The sequence below is a fragment of the Camelus bactrianus genome, chromosome 19 (genome assembly GCF_048773025.1).
Source record: "Camelus bactrianus isolate YW-2024 breed Bactrian camel chromosome 19, ASM4877302v1, whole genome shotgun sequence".
In the NCBI taxonomy this organism is placed as follows: Eukaryota; Metazoa; Chordata; class Mammalia; order Artiodactyla; family Camelidae; genus Camelus; species Camelus bactrianus.
This window is the reverse complement of record NC_133557.1, coordinates 34,047,969-34,062,036: the sequence shown is the minus strand read 5'-3', so window position 1 is coordinate 34,062,036 and position 14,068 is coordinate 34,047,969. Positions and strand designations below refer to the sequence as shown.

At 61.5% G+C, this 14,068-nt stretch overlaps 1 protein-coding gene across 3 annotated transcripts in view; it reads left to right on the top strand.

Annotated features, from left to right (window-relative positions):
• SYNDIG1 (synapse differentiation inducing 1) overlaps positions 1-12,215 on the top strand; it is a 65,208-nt gene extending 52,993 nt beyond the window's left edge. For 2 of the 3 annotated variants that reach the window (XM_074347762.1, XM_074347764.1), the window contains exon 4: positions 11,032-12,215. In XM_074347762.1, coding sequence (XP_074203863.1) covers positions 11,032-11,190 — 159 coding nt within the window. In that variant the 3' untranslated portion in view covers positions 11,191-12,215. Of the gene's footprint in view, positions 1-10,436; positions 10,508-11,031 lie in introns of all 3 variants that reach the window. The other variant, XR_012500737.1, reaches the window with a different exon arrangement.
• The last annotated feature ends 1,853 nt before the right edge of the window (positions 12,216-14,068 follow it).

The window sequence follows — 14,068 nt, the reverse complement described above, 5'->3', positions numbered from 1 at the left end:
TCTGTCAGGGGCCTGGGTGGCTGCGAGTGGAGCGGGCTCAGTGGACGTGGGGGCTGCGTGCGCGGGGGCCTGGGGCGCACGGCGTGGAGGCCCGAGGGTGGCGTCTGCCCACGGCTCATTTGACTCTGGCAACACCGATCGTTTGAGCCAGCTCCCGGTGCGAGTGGGCTTTATGAATGGTTACAGAGGGGAACGTGCTGTGTGTGATCTTGGTGGAGCCACCAGGAACCCATGCTCCAAGCGGCACTGAGGCTAAAAGAACCCAGGTTGCTAAGTGGTGGCCATGAGCCGGTCCAGCTGCCCTCTGTGTCTTGTTTAATCTTTGCAGTGAAACTGAAAGGCTGGGATTTATTGCACCCATTTAATGGATAAGAACACTGAAGTTTCAAGGGATTGAATAACGCACAGAAATCAGAGAGGCAGCAGGGCGCACGACGCAAATACCGACATTTCTAACCCTTAAAATCAAATTTCCTGCAGTTTAGCTGACTTTCCCCTGCAAACAAAAATAGAAGCACAGAACTCACTTCTAAACCCACCGTCTCCCCACTGTTTGGAGCGAGTTACAGTGAAGGAGAGGTGCCTTCCAGGCGGGACTGGGCGCTTACATGGGAGCTTCACTCAGCCCCGTGTGGCAGGGCGGGCTGGAGCTGGAGGACCCTCCACCCTGAGACCCTGGGTCCGGAGGCCTGAGGGCTCCGTGTGCTGCGTCTGCTGCAGACATCTGCATTTGAGCATCTATAATGTCTTGATTTCATTTCATTTCGTAAAATGTTTCTTTCCTTTACCAACTGCACCATTAGAACAATAGTTAAATGAGAAAAGGGAATTAAGGATCAGATTATAAGTTTTACAAATAGCGCCAGCAACTGGGAGCTGGATGAATTGGGGGAAAGAGACTCTCCGTATGGCCCTGAAGTCTGGAGAGCTCGAGTCCAAGAGCCGTAACCGCGCCCTCGAAGTCCATCCACCCGCCGATGCTGGCTGAGCACCTGCTGTGCGCCAGGCCCTGCTCCAGGCGCAGGACCGAGCAGCGCAGAGCCCCTCGTCACAGGGTGCCTGGCGGCGACTAGCTATGAAGGAGGAAATTCAAGCTGGAAACGGACATGAGCTCACATCTTAAACGAGGTCACAGAGGGGCTGCTGAGTGCATAGCATTTCAAGATAAAACTACAGGCCAGCGATGAGGATCTTGGGAGGAAGAGCTTTCGGGCTGAGGGCAGCCAGTGCAAAGGCCCTGGGGTGGGGACATGTGGGGTGCAGAAGAGAGAACGACCAGGTGACCCTGACTGTGTACATCTCCTCCCCAGGCCCCATGTGCAGATGGCCCGTGGGTTCCTCCGCTCACTGGTGCAGTGGCTCCCATGGTCTGCAGGATGGCCAGAGCCCCCCAGCCTGGACCCCTGCTCCCTACAGCCCCATGAGCCACCCCCACAGCACCGCCCCGCCCCCACCACCTCCCAGGGTCCTCCCTTGGCCCACCTGCCTTGCCGGCCCCCTCGCTATATGGAGCTCCTTGTGGGGGCTCTGTGACCCCAGTACTTGCAGTGGTGTCCTCAGAGAACCCTGTGGGCCTTTGTGCTGTTTCACTCCTCGGTGCCCATCTCACACAAGTGGGGCCCAGCTCTGGGCACAAGGCGCCCAGGGAATCGGGCCAGACCTGCCTTCCTTCAGCATCCGACGTGATCCAGGAGGGGAGGACCCTGCGACTCAGGATTTCTGAATGAAATGCAGGGACGCCGGGCACCAGCTGTCCTGTCGTCACAGGTCCCCATGAGCACACTTTGTCCATGTCCCTCTGTCTGTGCTGGCAGCTTCGTGAGCCCTGATTCAGTGACAAGGAAATACTGCCGGAGCACGGGAACCATGGCCGTGCCCACCTGGCCTGCTCCTGGGCCCGCCGAGCCGACCTCCCCCCTCCGGGTGGTCTCTTCTCACAGGCAGCTTTGCTGGCGACACCGGGCATGGGAAACCCCCACGTCGTCCCTAAAACAGGCACCCGCGTTCACCCCCCCAGGAATGCCCTTCCAGCTCAGAGAACATGCACTGTCCTGTCCAGAGGGCAGGTGCCCAGACGCCTGAGAGGCAGGAGAATCATCTGGAACTTCTGCGATCAGGGTGGAGCGAGCTCCTCAGGTTTCACCAGCCTCTGACTGAAGCTGAGCGCTTCTCCCGACTGTGACCGCGGGCAGCGCCTCTGCTGAGCCTCCGTCCCCCGTGGGAAGCGCGGCCGCTTCTCATTACGGGGCCGTTGAGCGTGCTGTCTCGAGATACCGTTCACGCTCACGTCTGCTCGGGGAACCCACGCTCCAGCACGAGGGGCCGGCTGGAGCCGTTAACAGAGCGTCACGCGTAACGTGATCACGAGTGGCTTTTTAACGTCTTCGTGGCTCTGTTTCAGTAGATTTGGTTCCTGTTGTAACTCTCTGTATTTCAGCTTATGAACCTAAAAACACTGTCCTGAGCAAGTCCATCGGTTCCACCAGCTCTCAAAGGGGTCCAGGCACCAAAAGATGAGGGGTCCTCTGGGGGTGTGACCAGGCCCCCGTCCCCCCCGGCGCGGTCCCACCGGCTCTGGGTCCCCCCACCCCCGGGCCGCTCCACGCGCCCCTCCCAGCTCCGCGCTGGGATTTGACAAAGGAGAACCCCCGGCTCCCTGTCCGACGGGACTAAGGGGGCATCGCAGGCTCACGGCCGCCCCGGCTGACTGTCCCACCTCCCTTCCCTGCAGGGAGGGGCCTGCCCTCTGCACTGTCGGCCCCGAGGTCCTGGGGGAGCCCCGGGGGTGGTCCCGCAGCGTGGCTGCCGGTCAGGACGCCGGGCTCACGGGCACCAGCGGCTCCACCTGTCTGTCCTTCTCTTGCCAGAGTCATTTCTGGCCCACAAATTACACTCCTACCAGCCCGTTACTCCACCAACCCGCAAAGCCGAGGAGGAAAAGACCTCATCTCCGCAGCAGTCTCATTACCTTCATATCTTACTCTCATCTACTGAAGCTGGAAAAAAAGACGCTCCGAGGCAAAGCGCCCCTTCCCGCTGTGCGTTCGCCCGCGTCCTCCACGCAGTAGAGCTGATGGCCAGCCCACGCGCTGCAGGCGCTGCCGCGACCTTTCCTCTCTCCGGAAGAGTCTCCTCGTTTTCCTTGGCTCTTTTTTCACACCGTGCATGTTGTGCACCAGTCCCCATGGCCGAGGGCGGGGCGTCTTCGAGAATTAGTGTTTCCTCAACTGAAACAGCAGCGACAACCGTCAGACGCCGTGGAGGACGAGGCGCAGCCCCCGCGAAGCCCGGGCCCCGTAGCCGGAGGCTCGGGCCTGGGCGCCGGGCCGGCAGGTCTCACCCCGGACAGGCCCGTCTCAGCCCGCGACTCAGGACTGCTCAGGGTCCGCTGCGGAGGTGGCCTCGGGCTTAGCGCTGGGCCAGCTTTGCTGGGGGATGATGGCACGGTACCAGTGAATCACTTCCGCCGGAACAACGAGCAGGTCTGTGCTCAGCACCAGCATCTCGTCTGTGCTGCTGGAACCTCGGCTGAACTCACCGCGACCGGGCCCCCAGGACCCCTCAGGAGGGTGGGTGGGAAGGACCCGTACTGGGTGGGGCCCCTCAGAGCCAGCCCCCCCGGCCCCCCAAGCTCCACGGTCACCGTCGGAGCTCAGGCTGTTTCCTCAGGGCTGCCGCTGGGGGGACGGGAGGCAGCAGGTCCCTGCACGGGCACCGTCAGTGTGTCCTTGTCCCTCAGCACCTGGGAGGTGTGAGAGGCACAGGCAGAGGAGGCCTGTCTGTACTGACCCGCAGGGGGGTTCCCCCGAGAGGAGCTGTCTGCCAGGGTGGGAAGCACTTCTATTTTGCTTATTCTTAACTCACCTAAAGGCTTGCTGTCAGTGCAGAGCAAGAGCAGTGACATGTAACAGTGCTTACCAGCGCTCGGTGACACAGGAATACGTGCAAGTGACAGCAGGGTTGGGGGCACAGGGACCTTCCGTCACGAGGTACCTGGACCGCTCTCGAGACGGCATGGGGCTGTTCAAAAGTAGACTTAGATGACTGAGATACAGACTTCAAAAGGAAGTGTATGTCCATCGGCAGACGACTGGATAAAGGCGCTCTGGTGTATTTATACAGTGGAATACTACTCAGCCATAAAAAAAGAATGAAATAATGCCATTTGTAGCAGCATGGATGGACCTGGAGATGGTCATTCTAAGTGAAGTCAGCCAGACAGAGAAAGACAAATGCCGTGTGATATCACTCAGATGTGGAATCTAAAAGAAAAAGAAAAAGAAAAAGAAAAATGATCTTATTTACAAAACAGAAAGACTCACAGACACACAGAACAAACTTATGGTTACCAGTGGGTAGAGGGGGTGGGACGGGATAAACTCAGAATTCAAGATTTGCACCTCATGGGTCAAAGAAGACACAAGGGAAATTTTTCAATATTCTGAACTAAATGAGAATGAAAATAAAACATCAAAATTTGTGGGGTGTCATTAAAACAGTGCTGAGAGGGAAACTTGCAGCATTAAATGCAAATATTAGAAAAGAAGAAAGATCTAAAAGTCATAACCCAAGCAGCCGCCCTACGAAACCGGAGAAACAAGAGTAAGTTAAAGCACACAGAACGAAGAGAATCATTAGCATTAGAGAAGAAACCGGCTAACACTGAGAGCAGGAGAGCAGTAGAGAAGCCATCAAAATGAGAAGCCACCTCTTTGAAAAGAGGAATCAATAAAATTTGAAAAGATCCATGAAACTAATAAAACTCTAAAAAATAAAAATAAACAAACAAAGCTCCAGCCAGGCTAGCCAGCGGGCGAGGGAGCGGACCCTCCTGTCCCAGGAGGGAGAGGCCGCATCTGCGGAGGCTTCACGGGGGAGAGCTCTGTGCCGGAGCCCAGCACCTCGGGGAAGTGGGCCGGCTCCTTGAGAGCCAGCTGCCAGCCCTCGCGAGGACCTCGGCTCACAGAATCGCTGTCTCCGTGCGACGACGGTCCCCTCCTCGGCCGCGTGTCGGAATCACCTGCGCCCGTGAGCGGCTGGCGCTCGGGCCCCCCTCGTAGGCTTCTTTCTGTGACGGGCAGGGTCCGCGTGGGGCCGGGGTGCTCGGTGTCTCCACGTTCTGACGTCCTTTGAGGAAGACCGAGTTTCCTGCTCTAGGAGCCTTTCTCCTGGCCGGCCTGTCGACAGCTGGAAGCATGAGGGGTCCCCAGCCCCAGTGCCCGGAGCTGACGCTGGCTTCTACCTCCAGCCTTGGAAGTGGAAAACCATCCTTCTCAACAGCAAGACGCTTTGCTCCCAGAGTGGAAAGGGGCCTTCGTGGGCCTGTGTTTGATGCACGGGGTGAAGAACCTAACGCAGGGGCCCCTCTGGGCCCCAGACCCAGCTGGGGAGGACCCCCCCCGACGGTGCGAACTTGCATGTCCGACGAAGTGCTCATGGCCACCGCACACGGAGATCCTCGGGGCTGGAGAGCAGAGGCAGTGACAAAAAATTAAGGAGTTGGTACTCTCGGCTGTGGCAGTATCTTTAGATCTTAGATTCATGGAGTGGGTGTAAGCGTGGATGTTAAACCATTTTCACTCGTTTGTGCTTATGGCACTCAGAGGAGAGGCGAGTGGTCCCAGCTGGGAACCGGGGAACTGAGTGAGGGCGGCCCGCTCGCGTGTTCCAGCTCCCGGGCCATGCCTAGCTGCTCAGCGCCTTCCCTGTGTAAAACTTCCTTGGAAGGAAAAGGAGAGGAGCAGCCCCAGCTGCCAGGGGCACATGGAGAGCTCTGGGGGGCGGCCAGAGCCCATGGTCGGTCAGGTGACCCTCTTTGGAAGCCGTGAACCTGGAGTCTGGATGGAGCAAAGCGTCTTCTGTGTGGAGCCCAGGTGGCTCTGCCTCCTGGCGGTGTGTTGGTGGGGGGCCCTCGGTGGGGGTCACCCCCCTCAAGGCCCATCGACTTACAGCAGAGGGAACCGAAGACGTCCACAGGAAGGTCGTGGTCAGTGGACTAAGGACACAGGGAGCTGCGTGCACCTGGGAGGGTGTCTGTTTCAGGAAGGCCCTTGTAGAGGACGATGCTCCCCTCTGGGCACTGGTCTCCAAGAATCCAAGGTATCAGAGCTTTCAGATGTCCCACCCCAACCAACAGAGGACACCGGGGTACGCACGGCAGAGATGGGGGACACTGGCCACAGCCAAGTTTGCCATCCTCCAAGGGACGCACCTGGCACCTCACCCACCCTCATTCCACCTGCCTCACCTCTATGTGGCCCTTCCCTCATCTGAAGGCTGATCCCAGCCTTTTCCAAGAATCCGGAAGTGAAAACCGGTCTCAACTCCGCGGGCTCCGGCCCCCAGAGCCCAGGCAGGAGGGGCCGTGGTCGTCCCACACGGAATCTAAGCTCTAGACCCTGAAGGCAGGGTGCGGTGGGCACCCGGAGAGGGGACCACTGCCCTGCACATCGCGACCCCGGGTCCAGCGCTCACACCACCAGGGAAGACCCCCAAGGTGGGTGGAGCCCCAAGGTGGGTGGAGCCCCAGCGGTGACACAGTGACTGCCCGAGGCCATGTGACCAAGGCGTGCCTCCCTGTTCGCCCGGGAGAGCCGAGACATCAGGGTGTTCCAAACAGGTATGGAAATCTTGAAACAACAGAGAGACAAAGAGATGGGGCCAGAGGAGGAGGGAAGAAGGAAGGGAAATGAGGCCACGGGGAAGAGATCCAGCAGTCCTGTCCATCACCCAGCTCCACAGAGTCCACGCCGTGCACGTGAGCCCTCGGAACTCACCATCCGGGCCCTTCTGGCCATTTATAAAGCACTGAGGCACCAAAATCGAGAGTGACTCAGAGCCCAGCACAATCCCAGCAAAGAGAAATGAACATAATGCAGGATTTGCCGAACCATTTTCCAGCCTGTTTCCGGGGGGCAGGCAAGGTGAGGCACAGGCAGCTTCCAGGAGCTGAGATGGTGTTGGTCGCTGCGTCCCCGCCGTGCACACCAGGACCTTGCTGAGCAGGCGGGACATCCACGGTCACCCGGAGTCAGAAGCTGACCCCAAGCCCAGCGCTACGCAGGCCAGCCGCCTGAACGCCTCACTCTCCGTGTCCCATTTCACTCATCTGGTGGTAGGACATGTCCTCCCTTCCATATAGAGAAGGACAGTGACTCAGTGATAAAGACAGATTTTTATTGCTCACGTGCAAAGGAAGGTGGTGGAGGACCAGGAAGCATGGGAGAAGGGGCTCATAGCCGTGCACCCCCGGGGCACGCAGTGAAAACCAGCAGGCCCCCCGCAGCGGGATCATGCTGGCGATCACCATGTCCATGGCGGGGGGTGGGGGGGCGCTCACCCACTGCCAGGGGGGAACATGCAGCGATGTCTTGTAAACATCAGCGTCCGTCTCCCTGCTTCCCGCCTAGACATCTGCCCACGAGAAACGACCCCACGTGGGCACAGAGGAGCGTCTGCAAGATCGTTCACAACAGTCACTCGTCACAGCCCCAAACAAACAACCTAGGAGAGCCAGAGTTGATCTCAGGGACCCTGAGGGCAGAGGGCGGTTTACAGGCCTGTCAGCTTGGTCCAAGCAGCCTTGGAACCCCGTCGGGGGCTCCTGAGATGTCGGCTCCCAGAAGCCCTGGTGCTGGTCCTCCAGGACCTGTTTACCTTCCACAGGCACCTTGGCCGCTGCCCCCTCGGGCCACCCACGCTCCTGTGTTGCACCCACCCCGAGTTACGGGGTCTCCTGGCCAGAAGGGAGGTGGTTCTGAACAGCCAGCTGCAGGGGTGTCAGTACCCGACCAGCGGGATTCAGGGAAGAAGCTGTGAAGAGCGACAAAGCGTAACACTCCGTGAAGACATGCAGGGCAACGATGCAGGTCTCAGGGGCGGTCGCAGGGCCCAGGGTCATCCTCAGGCGACGTAGATTAAAGGCTGCCCGCGGAGACCCGGGAGGAGGTGCGGCGTAGGTGGCGACCAGCAGACACCTGGGGAAATCAGGACAGTCTCAGAATTTCCTGGCGGTAGGCCCAGGTCAGGTTGAAGCCAGGACTTGGCGTCGGCCCACGGCCCAGCCGCAGGGCAGGGGCGTCGACAGTGGGGCGTCTGGAGCCGAGCCCTCCCTGGGGGTGAAGGCCACGCGGGTGGGGGCCCAGCAGAGGCTCCCCGCGCCTGCAGACACAGCGGCCTCGTGGTCTCACCCAGAAGACAGCGCTGTCCCCACGTCCCGGGACTCTCAGCCTCAACCTCGCGTGCTGTTCTCGAACGAATTTACCAAAACATTTATGTTCAAGCAAAGGAGATGTTTTGTGTCATAGGCGAGGAGCGTGGTCGGTTCATTAGGCGTGTTTTGGACGGAACCTGAGCCACCACCCGCGGTACCAGGTCAGCCTGGGGGTCTGGACATGGCAGTGGGGGTGGGTCCCATCTGCAAATGGGCAAGCTGTGAAAATGGCAGGAAAAGCCCTTCCGCGTGCCCCCAAGCCTCCCTGGGTAAGTGATACGCAGACCTTGTCCTGAGGGGCCAGGGCGCTCTCAGGGACCCTTCAAACAGCGGTCCTGACGTTAACCCCGCATCGCCTGGCTCTCCGATCCCAGCTGGCCACGCTGACGGCTCCGAAGCCCAGGACCCAGCCTTCCCGTAAGAGCTTAGATTTCTGGTATTTTCACCCACCAGGCCCCCGTCCCTGGGGAGCCCATCAGGCCGTGGACGTGCAGCTGAGACACGCCGTGGTCAGCGCTGGGCTGCAGGCTCTGGGGCCCGGGGCCCTTTTCCCCGCAGGGCAGGGAAGGGGAAATCGATGAGTTGGGATGGAAATGCTGTGAGCAGCGGTGGAGAAGTCCCCTAGAGGCAGAGAAGTGCGGAGAAGCCCACCGCACCCCGCCTCACCTGCGCCCACCCGACAGGGAACCCGCATCTCCCTCCCGCCTTCCCCCTCGGGCTCCGAGGCCGCGGTTTCCCTGACCCGGGAGAGGAGCGTCTCTGGCTTTGCAGACGGCCCCCGTCTGCTCGTCTGATCTCGGAGAGTCCTCTCGAATTATCTCCATGTGAGAGTGAGTGCTTTCAACTGCGTTTTCTGCCAGCTCCTGCCCCTCCCCAGAGACGCCCTCCGCCCCGGCCTCCCTGCCAACACCATGCACGGCTTGGCCTGTTCTGTACTTCACGGGCTAGAACCTGGCAGAACCCTGTGTCCAGCTCCTTCTGGCCCACGCTGAGTTCCTGAGATGCATTTCACCGCGTGTCGGGGACCGTTGTCATGTGTCCTGTCACTGTTGGTGGACTTGGGCTGGCTTCGCGGTCAGGGCTGGGATGGTCACGGACCACCCGTCAGCGTCCTTGGGGACCAAACACGGAACTGCCGTGGGGAGGTTTGCGGGGAGTGGGACACGTCTGTCGCGAGCGTGAGTCTCCCAGGCAGGGATGAGAGTTCACGCTCCCACCAGGTCTGCGGGAGAGCTGGGATTTCCCGCGTTCTCCCAACACTTAGCGTGGAATCTCTCTTCCCTTTGGGCCCTTCTGGGGTCGGCGAGCAGCATGTTCTCGGTGGGGAGGATGCCGGCACCACGCCCCCCGCGCCGCTTCCATGAAGGGCCCCCAGAAGCCGGTCCTGAGAGGCCAGGAGGCCAGGCTGCTGTCCTGGGGGTAGTCGGTGGACCGGAGGCCAGCAGGGCCGCGAGGAAGGAGCCGGCAGGTCCTGGCAGGGATGCTGTGAGCAGGTTCCCGCTTCAGCTCCCAACCCCGGACCCTCGGACCCCGTGGGAGGTTGGCATCTCATTCTGGATTGAGGTCGCACAGCGGTGGGGGGTGGACATCAGCAGAGGACAGTGAGCCCACCGTCTGGAGGGAGGGCGGGGGCCTGGATTCAGCACTGGGCGCCCGCGGGTCAGGCTGCCGAGGGCGGCCCTCAGGGAGCCTGTCCTGCCTGGGCCGGGGCCCAGCAGGTGCCAGCCTGTAACAGCCGAGCCGTGGCTCCCAGCTACCATGCGTCACAACCAACGTGCGCGAAGCCAGACGCGGCGGGTCAGTGCTCAGCCCTGCGGGGGCTGGGTGCCCAGGCCCGGCCTCCTCCCCCTGTGGCTTGCGTGGCTCCACGGGTGGGCCCAGGCTAGGCTGCAGGGAGGGGTCCCCTACAGAGCAGGAGGCAGGTCCGGGGAATTGCGTGAGGGGCCCTGCAGAGTCTGGGGGCCACCAGATATGGCGACGGCAGCCGAGACGGAGTGAGTCACCATTGTCCTTGTTCTCTGCCCGCCCCCTCACATCCAAGCCCAAAATCGGGGGAGGAGGACTGAACGTCCCTCGAGGCCCAGAGTCAGAGAAAAGGGAAGGGGGCCAGGAGCCGAGCCGACATGAGTCCAGATCTCACCGGGTCAGGGTCAGGGCCACGGAGGGCAGAAAGTAGCTCCTGGTGACCCTGAGTCTGACCCTCTGCAACCTCGCTGTTTTTCAGTTTGAGTAAAAATGTAGAAACACACCAAGGATGCACGGAAGTGGGGTCCAGTGAGAGTCCAGGGTCTGCAGGTGGGTCCTGAGGGACTGGCCCCACCTTTGCCCTGACGAGCAGTCCCCCCAGCCGCCGGGGGTCAGACCTCCTCGGCGTCACATGGGGCTCCCGGGGTCCTGCCCTGGTGGCCTCCACCCTCGTCTGCCACAGGAGCCGTTTCACAATGGCGGCCCCCCCCATGATGTCACAGCTGGATCACGTGACAGTCCTCACAGTCCGGCATCTCCTGTGTCGAGGGGGCTGGTGGAAGGGCTCCACTATAGCAACCCCAGCCCCCCTGCAGGTGCTCAGCTGGACGACTGCTGGCCGCGGGTATCTCCCAGGGCCCCGATTTTTTTCTTTTAAGCTTTGACTGCCTCCCAGGGTTGGGGGGTGGGGGTGGGCAGGGGTCAGCGACAGCCCGAGTCCTCCCTTCCCTACCGTCTGCTGGGAGCACGCAGCCTCTCGGCAAGTCCTCTCTGGGGTCCGCTAGGGTCAAGGCTCCTGTGCCGGGCCTGCTCACCATGACCCCCGTTCTCTCCTCCCCCCTCCAACTCTGCAGACCAACAAGGCAGTGGCCAAGGGGGACTTCCACCAGGCAAGCACCAGCTCCCGGCGGGCCCTGTTCCTGGCCGTGCTCTCCATCACCATCGGGACCGGCATCTACGTGGGCGTGGCCGTGGCCCTCATCGCCTACCTCTCCAAGAACAACCACCTGTGAGCCTCCCCGGGCGCCCGGAGGAGCCTGGCCAGCGGGTGCAGGCGCGGAGCCGGCGAGGGTGGACCCGGGCAGCCTGTGGGTCTGTGTGGTGTCCGTCATCACCAAGGATACTTGGAGTCCTGGGACCTCTGCCCACGCAGCCTCTGTTTCCACCCTTCCACGTCCTTCTCAGAGCCATGTAGTGCTCAGACGGATGGGCACTGCCGACCCTCCCAAGCGGAAACTCCAAAGACCCTGACCGCGAGGCAGCCTCCGGACGGATTCTGGGGGATCGGCGAGGGCGCGGCGGCCAGCGCCTGGAACGCCGTCACATTAGCAATATTCAGACTGGAAGGTGTGTTTATTCCCACAGAATGTGGTGCAGTAGGCAAGGGGCTGGGGGCATGTGCTGGTCCGCCTGTGGCCTGGGCCGTTTCCCCTGGCAGCCCCAGCCCACGCACCTTCCCCGCAAGAAGGAAACGGGGCACCCCCGGCCGTCACCGGTCTTCAGACAGCTCCAGCCCTGAGAATGCAAAGCCAGGACAGCGGGGACCTGCCCCCCAGGCCCCAAGCGCGTCTCCCTCCACACTGTCCCCACCCTGGGAATGTCGGGCCTCCTCCAGAACGTGTCCACACTCAGCAGCCCCCACGCAGCAATATGCAATCCGTGGCCTCGTAGGTCGGGGGCTGGGGGACAGGCCAGCCCCTCCCCAGGCCCCTCCCGGGGGGGGCCCAGGTTTGCTCCAGGACCTCCAGGCAAAGGAGCCGCGGACGCCCCTCAGCATAGGGACACGGGCCGCTTGAACCACCCGCCCTGACACCTCGGTGACGACAGTGGCACTGGTGGTCGCACACGGGACACGAACCTTCTCCGTCGACTAAGCCAACAGCTATTTCCTTGTCCTTTTTTTAAGTGCAGCTGCTGCTTCTACCGCTTATGTTATCAGACCAGCGCTGAGAAGGACGTGATCACAGACATTTTAATACCATTTCACTGCTGTTTCACGAGTGTTCCTTATTTAACAAATATTATCTTTTAGCTTCTTTGCTTACGGCTTTTCTTTCTGACCAGTATCAGCCCCTAAGTCTCACGTTTCCCTTGTCGGTAAAGCAGGTGCAGAGCCCCCAGGACTCGGCGGCCGGAGCAGGTGTCAGGTGCCCGCAGGTGGGTGTCCCAGGGCTCCCAGCAGCCACGCGGACGAACAGCATTATCCTAACCCCTCGGGGGACGCAGAGGCCGCCTCCCTGTGGTGCCACCCAAGCACTTACAGAATCCCTGCCTCCCAGCCCCGAAGCCGTCTGGTTGGTCAGGGATGCAGCCTGGCAATTCCAGAGCACAGCGACAGTCAGGGGCGGCCATCCCAGAGTGAGGGCTCAGGCTGACTGCCCGCCCCCACTGCCTCTACCCTCTCCGCCCCACACACTTCTAATATCCTGAAAATTGTTAGCACGGCCGTCCCGGGTCATATCTGAGACCCACCTGGCATCAGCGTCTGCTGGACGCTCTAGCAGCACCCCGAGCGGGGTACACGGAAGAAACCCGAACCCCGGGGAGTTGGAGCAACCTGGGGGAGAGCGAGGGTGCGGGACCAGACCCCCGGGCTTGCGGCCAGGGCGAGCTGTGTGGTCCTGGGGAGGTGCGCACGCTTCTCTGGACCTCGTCTCCCAGAGACGGGCGGAGCGAGGCCCGCCCCCAGGGCTGCTGGTGAACGGAGGGCGCTGGAGGGCGCTGGCCGCTGCCGGCATGCGGGGGATGGGTGGCCAAGGTCTCTCAGGTCCTGGGAGTCCGTCCGTGGCTCGTCAGCGTCCTGTCTTATCAGCCCAGTCTCTCGGGTTTACTCAGCGAGAGTCAGTGTGTGAGATGACGTCCTCGTATTTATCCTGAAATGTCCATTTTTAGTTCAAGAGGTGCCCAAACTGGCCTATCCTTGGTCTGACTGAGAAGCAGAATCCAGCCGGTGTGTTCTCTCCCCCACCTCCGCCACCGCCACGGGCCTACCCTTCCCCTCTGTGCTGCTGCCGGACCCCCTCCTGCCTTCCCTGGGCCCCCGTCTTCCCTGTGGAAACCCTCCCTGCAAAACGCTCCGCCCTCCCTGGACCGTCTGAACTCCGCCAAGCCTCCCCAGGACCAGGACGGCAGCCATGCCCAGGGCCTAGTGGTTGTGAGTGTGCGAGGGTCAGGCCAAGCCTGTCACAGAACACCTGACGGGCCATGTGGCCTGCAGCTCCCAGCCCTGCGAGCGGCTCAGCCTTGTGGTGGGGGGTGGGCACATGGCGTAGTGTAAGCCCCACAGCATCACTGCAGCCACCACAGACGGGGCACCATCTCAACAGAATCCGCCCCAGGCCCTGGGACCGCGCTGTCCCCCAGAGACCCTGGCCCGGTGGGGGCAGGGCAGGTGGTCAGAGTTGAGGTTCAGAGACAGCAACCTGCCTGATGCTCCCAAGGGCAGCAGCAGGGCGAGGGCAGACCCACCAGCACTCCCCCAGGCCACACAGCGCCCCGGGACCCCCTCTTGGCCCCCGTGGGCACCGCCTTCCACTCTGCGCCCTCCCCACTTTCTGTAAAGACTCTTTCCGCGGCAGAGACCCAGCGCAGGAAATTCTCCCAAAGTCGCACTCCCGGGAGACAGCGAAGTCAGGCTGCAGCCCGGACGTCAGGCCCTTGGCCCTACCCCTTCCCCAGCAGGGCCGCGCCGTGGTTACAAAGTCGGGAGTCACGTGTTGGTGGGCCAGGGCTCCCAGGGACCTGAGAGGACTTTGGCTTGTTTTCAGGCACGTCCTTGCCAGAGGGTGCCAGGTGGGGGGCAGGGGAGTGGGGAGGGTTAGGGGCCTGGGGCGGCCTTATGGAGACATCCTCTTGGCAAAGGCGGTGTCTGGTTCCCCAACAGCCCACCCC